General features: G+C 60.1%; 5 protein-coding genes across 5 annotated transcripts; 2 read left to right on the top strand and 3 right to left on the bottom strand.

Moving 5' to 3' along the window:
- Nucleotides 1-363: 363 nt before the first annotated feature.
- Nucleotides 364-1,962, bottom strand: GGS23DRAFT_516597 (glycoside hydrolase family 5 protein). The gene is made up of 3 exons (XM_051514605.1): nucleotides 1,657-1,962; nucleotides 1,268-1,597; nucleotides 364-1,155 (listed from the first exon to the last, which is right to left on the bottom strand). Exons 1-3 carry the CDS (start codon nucleotides 1,831-1,833, stop codon nucleotides 418-420), a joined length of 1,245 nt encoding a protein of 414 aa, XP_051372555.1. The 5' UTR covers nucleotides 1,834-1,962; the 3' UTR covers nucleotides 364-417.
- Nucleotides 1,963-3,352: 1,390 nt separating this feature from the next.
- On the top strand, nucleotides 3,353-5,799 carry GGS23DRAFT_565645 (SURF6-domain-containing protein). The gene is made up of 3 exons (XM_051516230.1): nucleotides 3,353-3,565; nucleotides 3,666-3,749; nucleotides 3,823-5,799. The coding sequence occupies exons 1-3, from the start codon at nucleotides 3,545-3,547 to the stop codon at nucleotides 5,374-5,376; spliced, it is 1,659 nt and encodes a 552-aa protein (XP_051372554.1). The 5' UTR covers nucleotides 3,353-3,544; the 3' UTR covers nucleotides 5,377-5,799.
- A 1,636-nt stretch (nucleotides 5,800-7,435) lies between these two features.
- Nucleotides 7,436-8,970, top strand: GGS23DRAFT_620677 (uncharacterized protein; the record flags this gene model as incomplete). Its single annotated transcript, XM_051521120.1, has 4 exons — nucleotides 7,436-7,615; nucleotides 7,694-8,196; nucleotides 8,277-8,344; nucleotides 8,462-8,970. 4 exons carry the CDS (start codon nucleotides 7,436-7,438, stop codon nucleotides 8,968-8,970), a joined length of 1,260 nt encoding a protein of 419 aa, XP_051372553.1.
- Nucleotides 8,971-9,511: 541 nt separating this feature from the next.
- Nucleotides 9,512-11,157, bottom strand: GGS23DRAFT_604819 (uncharacterized protein; the record flags this gene model as incomplete). Its single annotated transcript, XM_051519660.1, has 2 exons — nucleotides 9,512-10,369; nucleotides 10,474-11,157. The coding sequence occupies 2 exons, from the start codon at nucleotides 11,155-11,157 to the stop codon at nucleotides 9,512-9,514; spliced, it is 1,542 nt and encodes a 513-aa protein (XP_051372552.1).
- A 1,403-nt stretch (nucleotides 11,158-12,560) lies between these two features.
- GGS23DRAFT_620675 (M6 metalloprotease) lies at nucleotides 12,561-14,210 on the bottom strand (the record flags this gene model as incomplete). The annotated part of the gene is made up of 4 exons (XM_051521119.1): nucleotides 13,600-14,210; nucleotides 13,043-13,565; nucleotides 12,764-12,975; nucleotides 12,561-12,663 (listed from the first exon to the last, which is right to left on the bottom strand). Exons 1-4 carry the CDS (start codon nucleotides 13,767-13,769, stop codon nucleotides 12,561-12,563), a joined length of 1,008 nt encoding a protein of 335 aa, XP_051372551.1. The 5' UTR covers nucleotides 13,770-14,210.
- Nucleotides 14,211-14,938: the final 728 nt, after the last annotated feature.

Genomic DNA, 14,938 nt, shown 5'->3' with positions numbered 1-14,938 from the left:
TAGTTGTACCTATATGTGCGTCTCGTAGTGCTATAGCGCTGCGGCGATCCTGGTGAGAATTGGTATTGGTATTTACCGGCATCCGCAACAACGCGTTCTTGTTGCTCTACCACGTATGCATACCCCTTTCTCTCTCCCTCGTCTCTATTGCGCTACAGACAAGACATACACATGCAGTATATACAGGAGAAAATCAATGGCAAAAAAAAGAAATAACAGGAAACGCATCTGGTGGTCAAAGCTGGCTGAGAGCATTCTGTCGTCCGCGTTTCGGCCTAGTAAGCTGGCTGGTATTGCTCAATATACCTAGATATAGGTATGCATGCGCTACGCCATCGAGAATAGCGATGACGTGATGGGCTGCGAGACGAAGAGGTCCTGCTGGGAGCAACCCCTCTCGTAATTCCTTCCCCCTCCTCACCGGCCGTTGACCGCCTTGGCGTGGTCGTACACGAGGGAGCGGGCCTCCTCGTCGTCGAGGTAGATGGTGAAGCCGTCGTCGTGGTTGCGGCCGTACGAGTAGCCGGAGAAGCCGAACTGCCAGTAGAGGCCGGGGACGCGCTCTTCGCGGCCGACCTGCTGCCAGCGGCCGACGACGTCGGCGCGGGTGACGTTGGCGCCACCGCCCTCGCCGGGGGCCGGGGCGGGGACGCCGTTCTGGTCGCGGGCGGCGGGGGTCATCCAGCCGTACTCCTCGTGGACGACGGGCTTGCGCGCGGCGCGGGCGGCGGCGGCGTGGTCGCGGACCCAGGCCTCGACCCAGGAGCGGCCGGGGCGGCGCCACCAGTCGGGATAGGTGTGGAAGGTGCCGAAGTCGACGGCGGGGAGCGCGAGCGCGGCGTCGAAGTCGCCGCCGTCGCGGCCGCCGTAGAACGAGTCGGTCGGGTCGCCGCGGTCGAACGCGCCCTCGCCCCCCCACGTCACCAGGTGGTCCGGGTCTAGCGCCTTGACGAACCGCGCCATCTCGTCCACCCAGGCCGTCAGCAGCGCCGGCGAGCAGTCCGGCCCCGCCGGCAGGTTGCGCACCGCGTCCGCGCCGCACCGCGGCTCGTTCGCCAGCTCCCACGCCAGGATCGCCGGCGACGCCCGGTACCGCGACACGAACTGCGACACGTACGACTTGAAGGCGTCCTTGATCGCCGGGACGCGGTAGAACTGCGAGGGTGAGCGGAGAGGGAGGTTAGCGTGGCTGGCTTGCGGGGGGAGTGGGGAGAAGGAGAAGAAGGGAGGGAAAGGGGAAGGGAAAAAAAAAACAGAGAAAACTCACGTCGTCGTGGTACCTCCCGCCGAGATTAACAGTGTACACATCCATGCCGCCGTAGTCGGCCCAGTTGTTAGTGAGGGCGACGAGGAGCTTGACGCCGGTGCGCTCGGCGGCGCGGACGACCTTGTCGAAGGGGGCGAGGTCGACGACGGCGCGGCCGCCGGGGAACCAGCGCTGGAACACGGCCCGGGTCGTGCCCGCGCCCTCGCCGCCGTACGCCGGCAGCCCGCCGGGGTCCGTCGTCGCGTTGCGCTCGTTGAACCCCCACGTGCGCATCACCTTGAGCCCCGCCGCCGCCGCCGCCGCGAGCCCCAGCTCCACGTCGGTCTCGTTCTTAAGGCCGTGTGTGTGGTCAGCGGAGGGAGGAGGAGAGGGGCAGGGGGGGGGCATACCTCGCTGAACGGCAGGTAGTACGCGTTGCTCCCCGCAAAGTAGAACTCCGCCCCGTCCAGCTCGAACTTGCCCTCCCGCACGCTGACAAAACCCGCCGGCGCCCCGAGTACGCTGGCCGGCGCGGCCAGCGCGAGAGCTCCCAGCCAGCGCACGAGGCCGCGCAGCGGGAGGACCATGGTGTCTCGCTTGGGCAGAGGGTAGTTCAGCTAGTTAGTTAGTCAGTCGAGTCGAGTCGAGTCGAGTCGAGTGGCGGATCGCTGCCCACTAGGTACCTACGTGCGCGCGCGCACGGTGGTATTTAAATATCTGCCTGCCAGCCGGCCAAGCATCGCTCCGGCCGTCCGGTCCGGCCCCCTCGCACGCTTCCCGATTCGGCCGCCGGAGAGCGTCGACCCGCGGTTACCCCGCGCGGGCCAGCTTGGCCTGCGCCCTGCGATGGGCCGCATCGGCTCACCTTCGTCGCGCGCTGGCGTCGAGGAGAGAGGGCCCGCGCGAGGGCGGCCGCTGCGGGCTCGGCGCTCTCGTCGCGGGAGGGATGTGCGCTTCGGATTTCCTCATGCCCTTGGCGCGGAAGTGGGTTGTAAAAAATTGGGGACTGGGCGATATTACAGCGTTGTGGTGCTATTAAAGGGTGGTTAAGAGACCGCCTAGTTCTGGATCATACACATCGATATGCGCATATGGTACAAGAAATATTAGAGTGGTTGTCTTCTCGTGAGTAGCTGTCCTCGCAGGAGTAAAGTATTAAAGGATTTGAAGTGGTTGATGTCTTCATAGAAGTTTAGTACGACGAAAAAAAAAAGCGGATGCCTACCTCCCGCCTGCCCGATCTCCTATATATTGTAGCTTTCTTTACGGGGCGGTATCTAAAGCATAGACTTGCTTGCATCGATCATGCAGCAATCCTCAGAAAAATATAAGTTTCCAATATTATCCCAAACACGATCTAGCGCATCACGAACCCTACGTGCTGAGTTGGTTCAAAAGACTGAGAAGCCCTAGAGAGTTCTTAGGTGCGCTGAGTTCCTAAGTAAGTTTCACAAGCACAATGATCCGTCCTCTCAGGCCACTCCTCACTTCTCTGAGTTCCGCCAAACGTACCCCCTCAACTAAGGACCTAAAATCTAGTTCGCGGGGGGATAGAGTTGCTCATGTTTTACGAATGGTGTTAACGGCGGTGGAACTAGAACTAAGACGACGCGGCAACGAGGGGTACCTATAGCGCAGCCAGGCAGGGATAGTATAACAACGAGTGGTTTCGGAAGCCCTTTCATACTCGGCACCGGTAGACTCGGCCCCACCCGCGCCGAGGCGGGAAGCGGTTCGGGGGTGCGAGTAGATGAAGATGTCAGGTTCGGCGCCTGAAGGTACAATCTATAGACTACACCGTTGGTAGCATGTCTAGGTAGGTATATGTGTACTCGGTAGTAAGGAGGTACCTAGGTAATGCAAAGCGCTGATAAGCCAGATACGGAGATAAGCTGACCCAGCTTCTTCTGGTGGCTGCCAAGATTTCGCGCACATAGTGAGATTTCCCATTTAATTGCCTGGGATACCTCCAAATGTAACGCGTCATATGTACCTACATTTATGCATATATATACACATATGCATATATCATGTGCACTCTGCACGTCAGGTACAAGATTCAAGTACCCCGCGTCTCTCTCAATTAGGAGGGAATATGCGTACCTTCCCATGTACCTATGTATTTCCAAGCTCAGCACGGTCCACAATCACCGCTAAAGTGGATCACCGACTTTTCCACCCTTCTTTTTTTTTCCTCCCACCTCCAGGCTCCAGGTTCCGTGCTCCCACCTTGGTACGGCCCACGAGTCGAGCCCACACCCTGCCAACCTGAACATCTGTCCTCGATCCGCATGCATCATGGACGATTCGTCGTTGAAGGTTAGTCTGCCTAACAATCCAGCCTGCCTGAGGGTCCCCGGGATGCGTAGCCTGGTCGCGTAGTGGTCGAGACGAATAACTAATGGGCACCGAAATGCAGGAGCGGCTGCTCAACTCGCAGAAGGCCTTCGACGGCCTCCTCTCTCTGATACCGGCGAATATGTATTACGGCGAGGACACCACTGTAAGCGTCCCTCCGTAAACCGTCATGTCACGGATGTGTCATCAAGCGCTCATTCCTCCGCGACGGTCCCCAGGATCAATGGAAACGGAAGAAGCAGACAAAAGCCGAGGCCATTGCTGCTAGGCGCAACAAGCTCGATCCGGACAGTGCGCTGAACCGGAGCGTGAGGGAAGTCATGGACGAGCAAGCACAGAAAAAGCGAAAGCGCGACCAGATGCAAGACGACGACGACAGTGGCTGGTCCGATGTCGAGGGCGTCGAGCTCGAGAAGCCCGGCGAGGGCTTGAAAAAGAAGACGCCCAACGACACCAAGAAGAAGCCCAAGAATTCAGACACGGAACCGCCCGAAGTCAGCGACAAGGAGCGACGGAAGGAAGAAAAGAAGGCTGCGCGGAAGGAGCGCAAGGCTGAGCGCCAACGACTCCGCGAGGAGGAGGCAGCCTTCCAAAGACAAACCATCAAGGGCGTCAACAAGATCAAATTAAAGCCCAGGGAAACAAAGGCTGGCCCGACACCAAATGGTAATGTCACATCAGCCACCACCGATACAAGGCATGAGGACCTGATAGATCACGAGATGTCGGAGAGCACAGGTCAGGCCGAGGAGGCAGGCGACGAGGAGGAGGAAGAGGAGGAAGAGCAGGAGGAGGGCGAATCTGTATTCATGGAAGATCTAGACGCCACTAATCTCGCTGATGAACCTCGCAAGGGTCCCGCCCTTTCGCCTTCCTCGGAGCCCCAATCGCCCCTTTTCGATACCCACGGCACGCCAGCCGATTCCACTGGTCAGCCACCCAGCACTACAACCTCTATATCATCTACCGGACCGCCACAAGACAAACCAAAGCACATAAAGATTCCCACCGACACTGCTGCCCTCCGAGCGCGCCTCGCGGCAAGGATACAGGCGCTCCGGGATGCTCGAAAAGCCAGTATCGACGGAAAACCCGTCCGTACGCGCCAGGAGCTAATCGAAACCCGGCGGCAGAAGCAGGCGGAACGAAAAGCCCACAAGAAGGAATTGAGGCGACAAGCGAAAGCAGAGGCGGATCGAGCACGAGAGGAGGCTCTGGCCTCCGCTCGCAACTCCCCAGGCGGCATAATGAGCCCCGCTGTCGGTCGAGATGCGAACAACAATTTCTCCTTCAGCCGCGTCGGCTTCGGAGACGGTACCCAGTTATCACACGACCTCTCGCATGTCCTCAATAGAGACAAGAAGAAGGGCCCGTCGGACCCCAAGACGGCCCTCCAGAAGTTAGAGAATCAGAAGCAACGGCTGCAGAGCATGGACGAAGACAAGCGAAAGGACGTCGAAGACAAGGAACTATGGCTCACTGCCAGGAGACGTGCCGAGGGCGAGAAAATAAGAGACGACGAGGCGATGCTCAAGAAGGCCGTCAAGCGCAAGGAGAGCGCTAAGAAGAAGAGCGAAAAGGCGTGGGCCGCAAGGAAAGAAGGTGTCGCCAAGTCCATGAAGGACCGCCAGACGAAGCGCGAGGAGAACATCAGGAAGCGGCGCGAGGACAAGCTTACGGGCAAGGCCGGCAAGAAGAAGGGGGACAAGAAGAGCAGCAAGGGCCGAGCAGGGTTTGAGGGTTCATTTATTGGTGGCGGGAAGAGAAGATGAGCTGCTGTCGCGCAGCCTCCAGGAACCGGCCTAGCGTACGAGTTACCTAACTATTCGGCCTCTTACGTTGGCTGGCCCCATGCGTATGAGGACTTCATCTTAGGAAGCTGTGATAGTGGTATGGGCCCAATAGGACGTAGTGTTCCCCGTCGTAGCTTGTCTCGAGGGCCGCAGAGCTCGTGGCCTCACACTAAGTCGCCTGGAGATCCCATGCGCGTAGTCACTACCAAAGTGGTAGCACGAACGCAAGAAACATAGGGACCTACTTGCGGAGCATTACAGGTAGCCAGTACGCGATACTACTATGTAAGCCTATGGGCATTGTTCTCTGTTCCATCCCAATCTCGTCCTTAGGCATTCCTTCTTGAAAAAAAATCGATTTAGGTGTAGAATAGCTCCTGTCTAGTATATACTACTCTGGCGAGAGAAGCTTAGACTTGGCCCTTTACTTGAAACGGTATACGTTGAGTTGACAGTAAAATACAATCGTCTCAGCTTGATGGGAGGCCATAAATCAGAGGGAATCCATGAGCCGACCTGGAGTAACCGGCGAGTAGTACGTGGGTTTATCTCCTAGGATCCAAGTATGTGCACAGATATCCCCTCCTTCGTGCCGTACCACCACGGTAGTATGTTAACGCCTGAGGAGACACGAGATTATCCTAGTCGACTTGTTTATCCCTTAACTCTTGTTGGGACATCCGCCGAGAGCCCTAAGTGTGCCACTCGGCGAGCTAGATCTGAGCGTGGCGAGTCACTAGTAGAGAAACGCCTCATCACCGCCCGCCTAGCCCGCACTATCTACTTCCCCGTGTGTCACGTACCAGTCTGTCGGTAAAGCGGCCGAAGCATCCATCGGAGTGGAATACTTGGAAGGCGAAGGGAGAAAATTATTCACCAACGAACGGCAGCATGGGATTCCGTAGTTTGTCTGACGTGACTTTCGAAGACTTCGTCACGAATCCACTCTGTCATCATCTATACCAGATCTGGGAGCGATTTGCTAGGATGCCTCATGCTAAAGAGCTCCCCGGGGGTCTCGTACCGCTACGCCCGAGGGGCCGGCGAGCAGGCTCGACCCCTGTCCGGATCGCGATCCCATACGATCGACTGCGACAGCTGCTGGGTTCTACGCTGTCCGTATTCGACTGCCCGTTTACCGACAGACTGGTACCGGACGTGCCGCGGCGGCTTCCGGTTGGCTTGCGCCCAGCCCAAAATCGCGCTCCGCGTCGCGGGTTTCCCAGGTCGTCCCAGGTCGTCGGCAGGAACTAGATGGATACGGGAGGGGGGCGCTGGATCGCGCGCTAGCCCCCCTGCCCCGAAGGGCGTCGTCTTCGTACGATGCACACCACACGATAGCCGCGTGCTGGAAATTACAGCGACGCATCGTCCTTCTCCAGGTCGCCCTCTCGGCACATAGCCCTGACAGGCTAGGGGAGGGGGGGGGGCATCCGGCGAGCCGCGAGGAGGCCGTGCGGCGAGGAAGAGAGACAGGGAGGGAGATCTGGAAGCCCCGAGGCGCTGGTTGCTAGCCTCAGCTTCCGCGAGCCGTGTCCCCCCCCCCCCCCCGTCGTACATAAATGGACAATGGGCATTGGTAGACCAGGCGGTCGGGTCCGAGAAGCAAGGGGGGGCGACGACGCGCACGGCCGAGCAGCCTCGTAGCTCGGGCGTACGCAGCTCGAGTGAGGAGACTAACTCCGCGGACATCGTGGCGCCGTCTAAGGAAAACCGCGTGACAGACGCCGACTGAAGGCGTCGCGGAAGCCGGACGAATCGCCCACGTTGGCGAGATAACAGCAAGCAGGTCTCGGGATACCCTCGCGGCCCCTCCCGTTTATTTGGCGTCGAGCGAAAAATTCGCAGCAGCTTAGAGGAAGCCCACGGACTCGCTTCTTAGCTTCGAATGTGTTGATGTCGCCTTGTATGCGTAATAACAAACCTGCTACCTGCTTGACCTCGTCACCGCTCGACAGCCGCTCAATCTTCTTCTAGCGGCTTGCGGCCAGCGCTCGGAGCTCGAACATTAGGCTGGGCTCGACCCCGAACGGACGCGATGGAGGAGGATTCTCGGTTCGATCGCGAGCTGGCCCCTCTGCAAGGGCTCGCGCTAGTGGTATTCGCCTCGTCCGCAGTGTTTGGCACGATATCCATCGTGGTGGTGTGTTTGAGGGTCTATGTCCGATGGCATGAAGGGTCCATCTGGTGGGACGACGGGCTGATGTTCGGGTCTATGGTGAGAGGCACTTCCTTCAGCATGCGGGCTCGGCCCGCGTAGTAGTCAAGAACACTTTCTGACGGCGGAGTGGAAAAGCTCCTATATGTTGCCGACGTGGGCATCGCTTGCGCAAGCACCTTCTACGGCGTCGGAACGAGGGACGAGCACACCCATGAGCTATTACGGTTGGAGGGAAACAAGCTGCTGATGATGTGGACCATCCTCTACTCAGCCTGCCTCGCCTCAGTCAAAAGTTCTATTTGCATGACCCTGTTGCGGCTCTCTAGGACGATGCGGACCCTGCGTCTCGCCATCTACGTCTTGATGGGGCTGAGTATCGCGACATTCGTCGCCGTCTTCATATGCAGCCTGACCCTTTGCCGGCCCATCGAGGCTTCTTGGGACATACGCATGCTCAGGAACGGTACCGGAACCTGCGCGCCCCCGATATCCGTCCAGGGCATCGTCTACACGACCGCGGCCACGGCTCTGATAACGGACGCGGCCTGCGCCGCTATCCCCGCCATCATCCTGTGGAAAATTCAGATCGACCTTCGGACGAAGATACTGGCTAGTGTCCTCCTTTCGTTTGGCTCTTGGTGCGTCGGCCTCACCCGTCGCTCTCTATACTCATTCCTTCCCTTTCCCGAAGTCCCTACTCACGCGCAGTTACTTTCAGCGCCTCAATATGCACAGTAATCCGTACGCCGTACACTCGGTACTACGCACAGATCGAGGACCACCTCTGTAAGTCGCGCCGGGAGCGAACGCAACCAACCCCAACAGCCCTGCAGCTGCGCAGGCGAAGCGCGAGGGGAAACAGCTACTGACGGCATACATACACACACACGACGACGACGACAGACTGGACCGCGCACGTCATGATGTGGTCCAACATCGAGACGGCGGTCGGGCTCATCGCGGGCTCGCTGCCGGTGCTGCAGCGGCTGATCATGCAGCGGCGGGCGGCGGCCGCGGGAGCCACGGACGAGGACGGCGCGGCGGCCAGCGGCCCGGCCCCCGGCGGCGGCGGCGAGAGCAACGGCCGCGACGGCCTCGTCACCTTCGGCAGCCTGCCCTCCGGCAACCCGGGCGCGGGCGGCCGGGGCGCCGAGCGCGCCCGCCGCCACCAGCCGCGGCTGCCGACGGCGAGCAGCGAGGCGCTGCGCGCCAGCGTGTGGAGCGCGGCGTCGGCGCGCGCGAGCCGCGGCTGCGAGGGGTGGGAGGAGGACGACGACGACGAGAGCGAGGAGCGGGAGGAGGCGGAGGAGCAGGGGGGAGAGGGCTTCGGGGCCGCGAGCGGCGCCGATCACACGTACGAGGTTGAGCTCTCGGAGGGCGCGGTGCGGTGGTATGGCGAGGCGGGAGTGTAAGAACGGGTGGGAGCGGGGGGGGGATAAAAGGGCAAGCGAGGAACAAGAAGGGGGCTGTATAGACTAAGGGCTCGGTCGAGCTAAAGATTACGTGGATACGCGGACGGATGGCTAGGGACGAGGGGTAGGCGATAGGGGCTGACGCCAGCAGAGACAAAGGATGGTGGGATATACCTAATAGTTGTTATAAGTGGAGGGGATGAGGCGGGCTTAAATGTATAATATATAAATATACGGATATCCCTAGAGAAGTAGAAGCTCCTAATAGCTGCTCTCTTTTCCCCTTTCCTCCTCTTTCTCTGTCTTCTTGGCCACTGTCGCCAAGAACAACAACACCATCATATACACTTGTTGCACACGCCGTGTCCTGCCCCTACTGCCTCGGTTCTGGCTTTTAACTAGGCCGCTCTATTATTATATATATCTAACACAGTTCGCTCCGCCTGTGAATACGAACACCAAATATTCTTCCGCAGGACAAGTAGTACGGCTCGATTCTCGTCTCGGTTCTGATCTCTCCCTCCCCGGGGACTTTTCCTTTTTAGCTCTCCACGGTGGTGTCTACCGTGCCGACCCTCTCGTAGTCGCCGAGCGTGGTGGCGTCGTCGGGGTCGCCGCGCCAGCGGTACTCGACGATCTCGACGTCGTCGCCGGTGCCCTGGAGGCAGTAGACGCGGCGGGCGCGGTTGGCGACGATGGTGTTGCGGGGGGCGCAGTCGGCGAGGGCGGCGACCGCGGCGGCGGCGCTGGTCCAGGCGTCGGTCTGGCGGCGGTAGGAGGTGAGGCGGACGCCGCCGGCGGCCGCGTCGTCGGCGGCGACGTCCGGGTCGACCGTCAGCACCTGGAAGCCGTACTGCTCGCGGAAGCCGCCGGTCTCGTTGTAGCCGGTGGAGAAGGCGGCGATGCCGGCGCGCGGGCCGAGCCGGCGCCCCAGCGAGAAACCGACGTAGCGCCCGTCGCCGTTGACGATGAGCGACAGCGCGCCCGACGCCGCCCGGTAGAAGATGTCCATGCTGCGGTGGCCCGAGGTCGTGAGGGCGGCCGTGTGCGCGAGCGCGAGCGACGAGTTCGCGCCCGGCGCCGCCAGCCCCGCGTCGATGTTGGCCGTCTTGCCGACCCAGTCCGTCGTCGCGTTCTCGTACACGGCCTCGCGCAGGCCGCTGTCCGTCTGCCAGTACACGTACGTGTACTGGTTGCAGAGGTCGCACTGCTTCCCGTACGAGATGAGCGACGACCCGGCCTGCGACACGAACACGTTGGCCGCCCCCGTGTCGACCCAGTTCGCCGTCGGCATCGCCATCGCCGTCTGAAAGCCGGGGTTGCGCGGGTACATGAGCGCCTTGATCGTCGAGAGGCCGCCGCTGTCGGGGAGCTGCCAGTATATGTGGACGTCTCGCGACTAGAGTTTTTTGTCAGCCAAGGGTTAGCTAGCCACGATCATCACTCTCCTGCGCTGTCGCGGATTGTATATTCTGCTCCGGCAAGGGCAGGGGCTCTGCGTACCGAAGTATCGTATCTGAAGACGTCGAGGGACAGCGCCGTCCCCCTCCTAACGTCGTTAAAGCTTAGATTGTTCGTGTTGCCGTCGACGACCGGTGACACGATCCACCTCCCCTCCGAAGAATTCCACGATGATATATAGATGCCGCGGTTGTTCAGCTGGAAAGCTACCAGATAGTTCTCGTTTCCTAGCCCGTCTGTGAAGTTGGCCGTCGCGATCCGCGTATCCGGGAACAGCGCGAGGGGGTCCTCTTCCGCCGCTCCACTCTCGTTGCTCCCATTCCCGCTGCCGATACTCGAGCCCGAGTCCTTATTCTGATTGACCACCACGCCGGCCGTTACGCCTACGACGATGCCCACGATCAGTACTATAGCCGCGGCGAGCAGACCCCAGAAAACCTTCCGCCTCACGCCACATATCCTCGGTTCCTCTGGCGGTAGAATGGCATCGCCTTCCGCAAGCGCGACCGCTTCGGGAGGCGTGCGGTCTATCTCGACCTTTGCGGCGGCAAGGGCGGCACCGCCGCCGACAACTTCGGGATAGCTATAGTCCGGGTTCGCATACTGGTTGACCTCGGGTAGGTCGGAGGCGCGCGTCGACTCGGCGTACTGGGCCTCGTTGCGTGCCTGGGCCTCGGTGTTAACCTCGAGCGTGCTGTACTCGTACCGGTCCGTTGACGAATTCATAATGGCTGCCACTCATTCGTCCCGACAGACGCGATCATCGCTGTCTGCGGCAAGAGTCCGACGAGAAGGCTGATAATCGGGGTTAAACTGGATGAAAATGACTGATTGGGAAGAAGAGGGGGCGAACGGAGGGAAGAAGGATTGCAAAAGGGAAGATCGGTTGGTGAAACTGGCGAGCAACGAAAAGTGGTCGGGTCTACCGGCCCTTGCCTGGCGTGTCTTGCGAATTGGAAACCAGATCGACTGTCATCGGCCCCTGTCTCATCACCGAAACAGGCAGAAATCCGCATGGGAGCTACCGTGGAAGGGCTAGCGGGCTCGGCCTCTGCTGGGCTGTGCTGGGCAATGCTTGAACGCCAAGGGAGCCACACTGCCAGCATCCGCACGCTTATTAGCCAGGACGGCGACGAAGGATTCGCGAATCAGAGACCTTGGCCTTATTACTGAGCACAATCCGCAAGGACTCGTCCACAGCGTCCAGCGATGCTGCACGGCATAGCACCGGCAATTGCTATTATCGTTGGCGGGTAAGAGGTACTAGGCACTGCACGCAGCCTCAACGCCGACAGGCATAGCGAGACGAAACAGCTGAGACCCGATCACTTTAGCGTAGGGCTATGTCGTTGTGGCGGCTAGGGAGAGCGCCAGCACGGGGGCGGCAAGCCATGTGGGCCTACAGCTTGTCGATGCCGGCGCGGCTATTAACTAGACGCACTCGACGCCGTCTACGTCTGCGTGTATGTGCGTGCTAAGGCGAGAGCTAGTCGGCGCGCGCGCGTAGCATAGTACAGGTCGCCTAGGCCAGCCCCATACAAGAGACGGGGCCGGTAATAATACCCCATGTTTAGCGGGAACCGAGAGCCAGGGCCGAACGACACAAAGACGAGTCTTGTCCACACCAATTGGTAATTGGTGATCCGGGGGCTGTTTAGGCAATATGGATGCTTATATGGATATCCTACAGATGCTACATATATGTAACGTGTTACTATCTGTAAGTAGATCGCTGCAGCAACACGAGAAATAGAAATCCTCCTTACTCATTACTCCTGACGGACCGGTAGGTTGTTAACGAACAAAGTCGCGATAGTGGATTGGTAGCGCGTAATTGCATCGTGCAAGTAGGCAAATTATATGGAAATTGGGGTTATTCCTCTACTTGGGCACTCCTCTCACACCGAGTCTTTGATTAAATGCACCTACCTACCTAAACACGGCAGAGGCTGATGGCGTCCTGATTACACAGGTAAGTAGAGCCCTTTTTTTCGCCTCCTCCCCTTTCCCGGCGATATCCAACCCCGGAATCGTTAAGCAGGCAGACCTTTCTTTACGGTATATCCCTCCTTCGCCAAACACGGAGCCGCTAGGGCCGAGGACGGCAGACGGTTCCGACCCGCGCTCGATCACGAAACCTCGACCTTGATCTCGACGCTGTCGGCCGTCTCCTTTGTGACCGTGACCGTGACGCCCCAGTCCGCGAGCGTGTAGGAGCGCGTGCCGCGGAGGCTCAGCGGCGCGTCGTTGAGCGCGTCGCCGGCGCAGCCGGAGCCGGGCGTCGCGTCGAGCACGCGGACGGGGCCGGTCGCCGGTCGCCGCCGCCGTCGACACCGTGTACAGCAGCACGCCGGCGGCGCAGGCGGCCGCGTCGAGGCCGCTCGCGGCGCGCAGCTCGGCGACGAGCGCGTTGGCGCCGTCGCGCCGCACCACGACGGCCTTGGGCCCGCCGGCGCGCGCGAGCGGCGTCAGCGCGTGCGTCGTGCTGCCCGGCGCCGCCGCCACGCAGTCGACCTGGTCGTCCGCCAGCCACCCCAGCCGCCACTTGTCCCACGCGAAGTAGTCCGGCCCCGGCCCGCCGATCAGCCCCCATCAGGTCCCAGCCGCCGACGTGCAGCCCCGCCGCGCCGCTCGCCGGGTAGTAGTCCGCCAGGCACATCGCGTGCCCCGTCTCGTGGTTCAGCACGAGCGCGCCCCACGCCTCGTACGCGTCCAGCCCGAACGTGACCGCCTTGCGCGCGACGTGCGCGCCCCCGCGCGCCGCCACGCTGCCCATGAAGGTCGGCGAGAAGGAGAGGGCGCGCGCCCGCGCCGTCGGCGCGACGTAGAGCACGTCGGTCGGCGGGACGGCGCCGCGGCGCGCGTCGAGCGCGTCCTGGATGTACCTGTAGTGGGTGTCGGCGGCGAGGCCGCGCTCCCAGCCGTACGACGTGGACGCGGCCGGCATGCGGTGGAAGCGCGAGACGTCGGCCGTCACGTCGAGCGCCAGCGCGCCGTACGACGACTGGGCGTACCACTCGGCCGCCGCGGGGAGGAAGAAGTCGCGCAGGCTCTGCGGCGTCTCGCCGCCCGCGCCCGTCGCCGGCGCGTCCGGGAAGTCGACGAACAGCATGAAGGCGCGAAGCGTCCCCGCGCTCGGCGCGCAGTCCGAAGCCCGCGCTCAGGTACACGTCGCGGTTCGCCGCCAGCTCGCAGGCCGACACGTCGGCCCGGCTGCTGGCCGGCAGGGTTCGCGCCGCCTCGGTCTGCGCCGCTGACGTCGAGGCCGATGCCGCGCTCGCAAGGCACGCTAGCAGCACCCCGGCTGCGACGTATAAGGGCAGCAGGAGCGGCATCATGTGGTTCTACTTCGGGCTTCCTAAACAATCAGGAGAGATCTTGCGGTTGGTATATTTCTAGAGATTCTATTAAAACGAGATTTACATCGCGGAAAGTGCCGAGTATATATATATATGTATGTATGTAGGGGAGGGAGATGGAGATAGAGAAGCGAGCCCAGTCAGTTGCCTGAGCCGTGACCATACTGTCGCTTGGGCTTGTCAGCTTCCTAGACGAGAGAGCTACCTACGAGACCTGTCCAAAGTGGTTGCTTTACCCCGACTTTTCGGACATGCCTTATCTTATAGAGAGATGGCAACCGTCGAAATCGCCCAATGATACCGAATAGATAGGGGGGCAAGCGGGCGCTGGTTTCCACTGCGTACTCGGCTATCATTTAACTGACCCTGGATGGCAGAAGCGAATCGGCTAATGTTGCATGCCAGTATCACTAGTGACCCGCGCGCTAACTGAAGAAATAATAAGGTTGCATGTTTATTATTTTGTTTTCGTAGGCTTCTCGATGCCGCTAAGGGGAGAGGGAGCATGAAACTACGCCGATGCCCTTCGGCAGAGCTACGACGACTCGAGGCCTTGCCATCAGCCGTTTTAGATCGCCTATCGGTCCATAATACTAGAATAGGTATACCACCATTCTCCCTTCCAATTCATACAGGCCTATTCTCGTCCCGGTCCGGCACTCCAGGGTGTCAATACATACCTTCCTGTGATTCGAATCCCGTATCACAGTAGGCTCGTAGTGCCATTGCCTGAGGACGCTTGCAATCCATGTCTAATTCTCTATACATAAACTCGTCTCGGATCTCTTAGCATTCGAGGTGTTACTTCACGATACCGCCTTCCCGCTCTTATCTAGTCCCTACGGTAACTTAACAGGAGACTTGACAACGCGTAGAAGGAAATGTTTACATATGACTTCTTGCACAACGCACTTAAACGACGCGGAAACGGCAAGAAATTTATGCTTATTCACTGATCATCAATGTCTTTAGAGCAAGCCCTCCCGATAGATGTGAAATAGTTTCCGGCAGGTCGTAGATCAACTTGGCTGGGGCTGCCACCGGGGGGGGGGGGCGGTGCCTACAAGGTAAAGTAAGCCTACATGGTCCTGGGTACTCTGTTGTGACGAGTGAATGGGGTGGGAAGCGGATGGGGCAAGAATTCTTGA

The sequence above is a fragment of the Durotheca rogersii genome, assembly GCF_024521655.1.
Source record: "Durotheca rogersii strain YMJ 92031201 chromosome Unknown GGS23scaffold_8, whole genome shotgun sequence".
NCBI classification, from domain to species: domain Eukaryota; kingdom Fungi; phylum Ascomycota; class Sordariomycetes; order Xylariales; family Xylariaceae; genus Durotheca; species Durotheca rogersii.
The sequence above is the reverse complement of the archived record's forward strand: the minus strand, read 5'-3'. Positions and strand labels throughout refer to the sequence as shown.

Bases quoted from the DNA above. Each gene is read 5' to 3' on its own strand.
- GGS23DRAFT_565645 (XM_051516230.1), top strand. From the start codon at position 3,545: ATGGACGATTCGTCGTTGAAG. The intron at 3,566-3,665 runs GTTAGTCTGCCT...ACCGAAATGCAG, and splicing joins TGGACGATTCGTCGTTGAAG to GAGCGGCTGCTCAACTCGCA. The intron at 3,750-3,822 runs GTAAGCGTCCCT...GACGGTCCCCAG, and splicing joins ATTACGGCGAGGACACCACT to GATCAATGGAAACGGAAGAA.
- GGS23DRAFT_516597 (XM_051514605.1), bottom strand. From the start codon at position 1,833: ATGGTCCTCCCGCTGCGCGGCCTCGTGCGCTGGCTGGGAGCTCTCGCG. The intron at 1,598-1,656 runs GTATGCCCCCCC...CACGGCCTTAAG, and splicing joins ACTACCTGCCGTTCAGCGAG to AACGAGACCGACGTGGAGCT. The intron at 1,156-1,267 runs GTGAGTTTTCTC...TCACCCTCGCAG, and splicing joins GCGGGAGGTACCACGACGAC to TTCTACCGCGTCCCGGCGAT.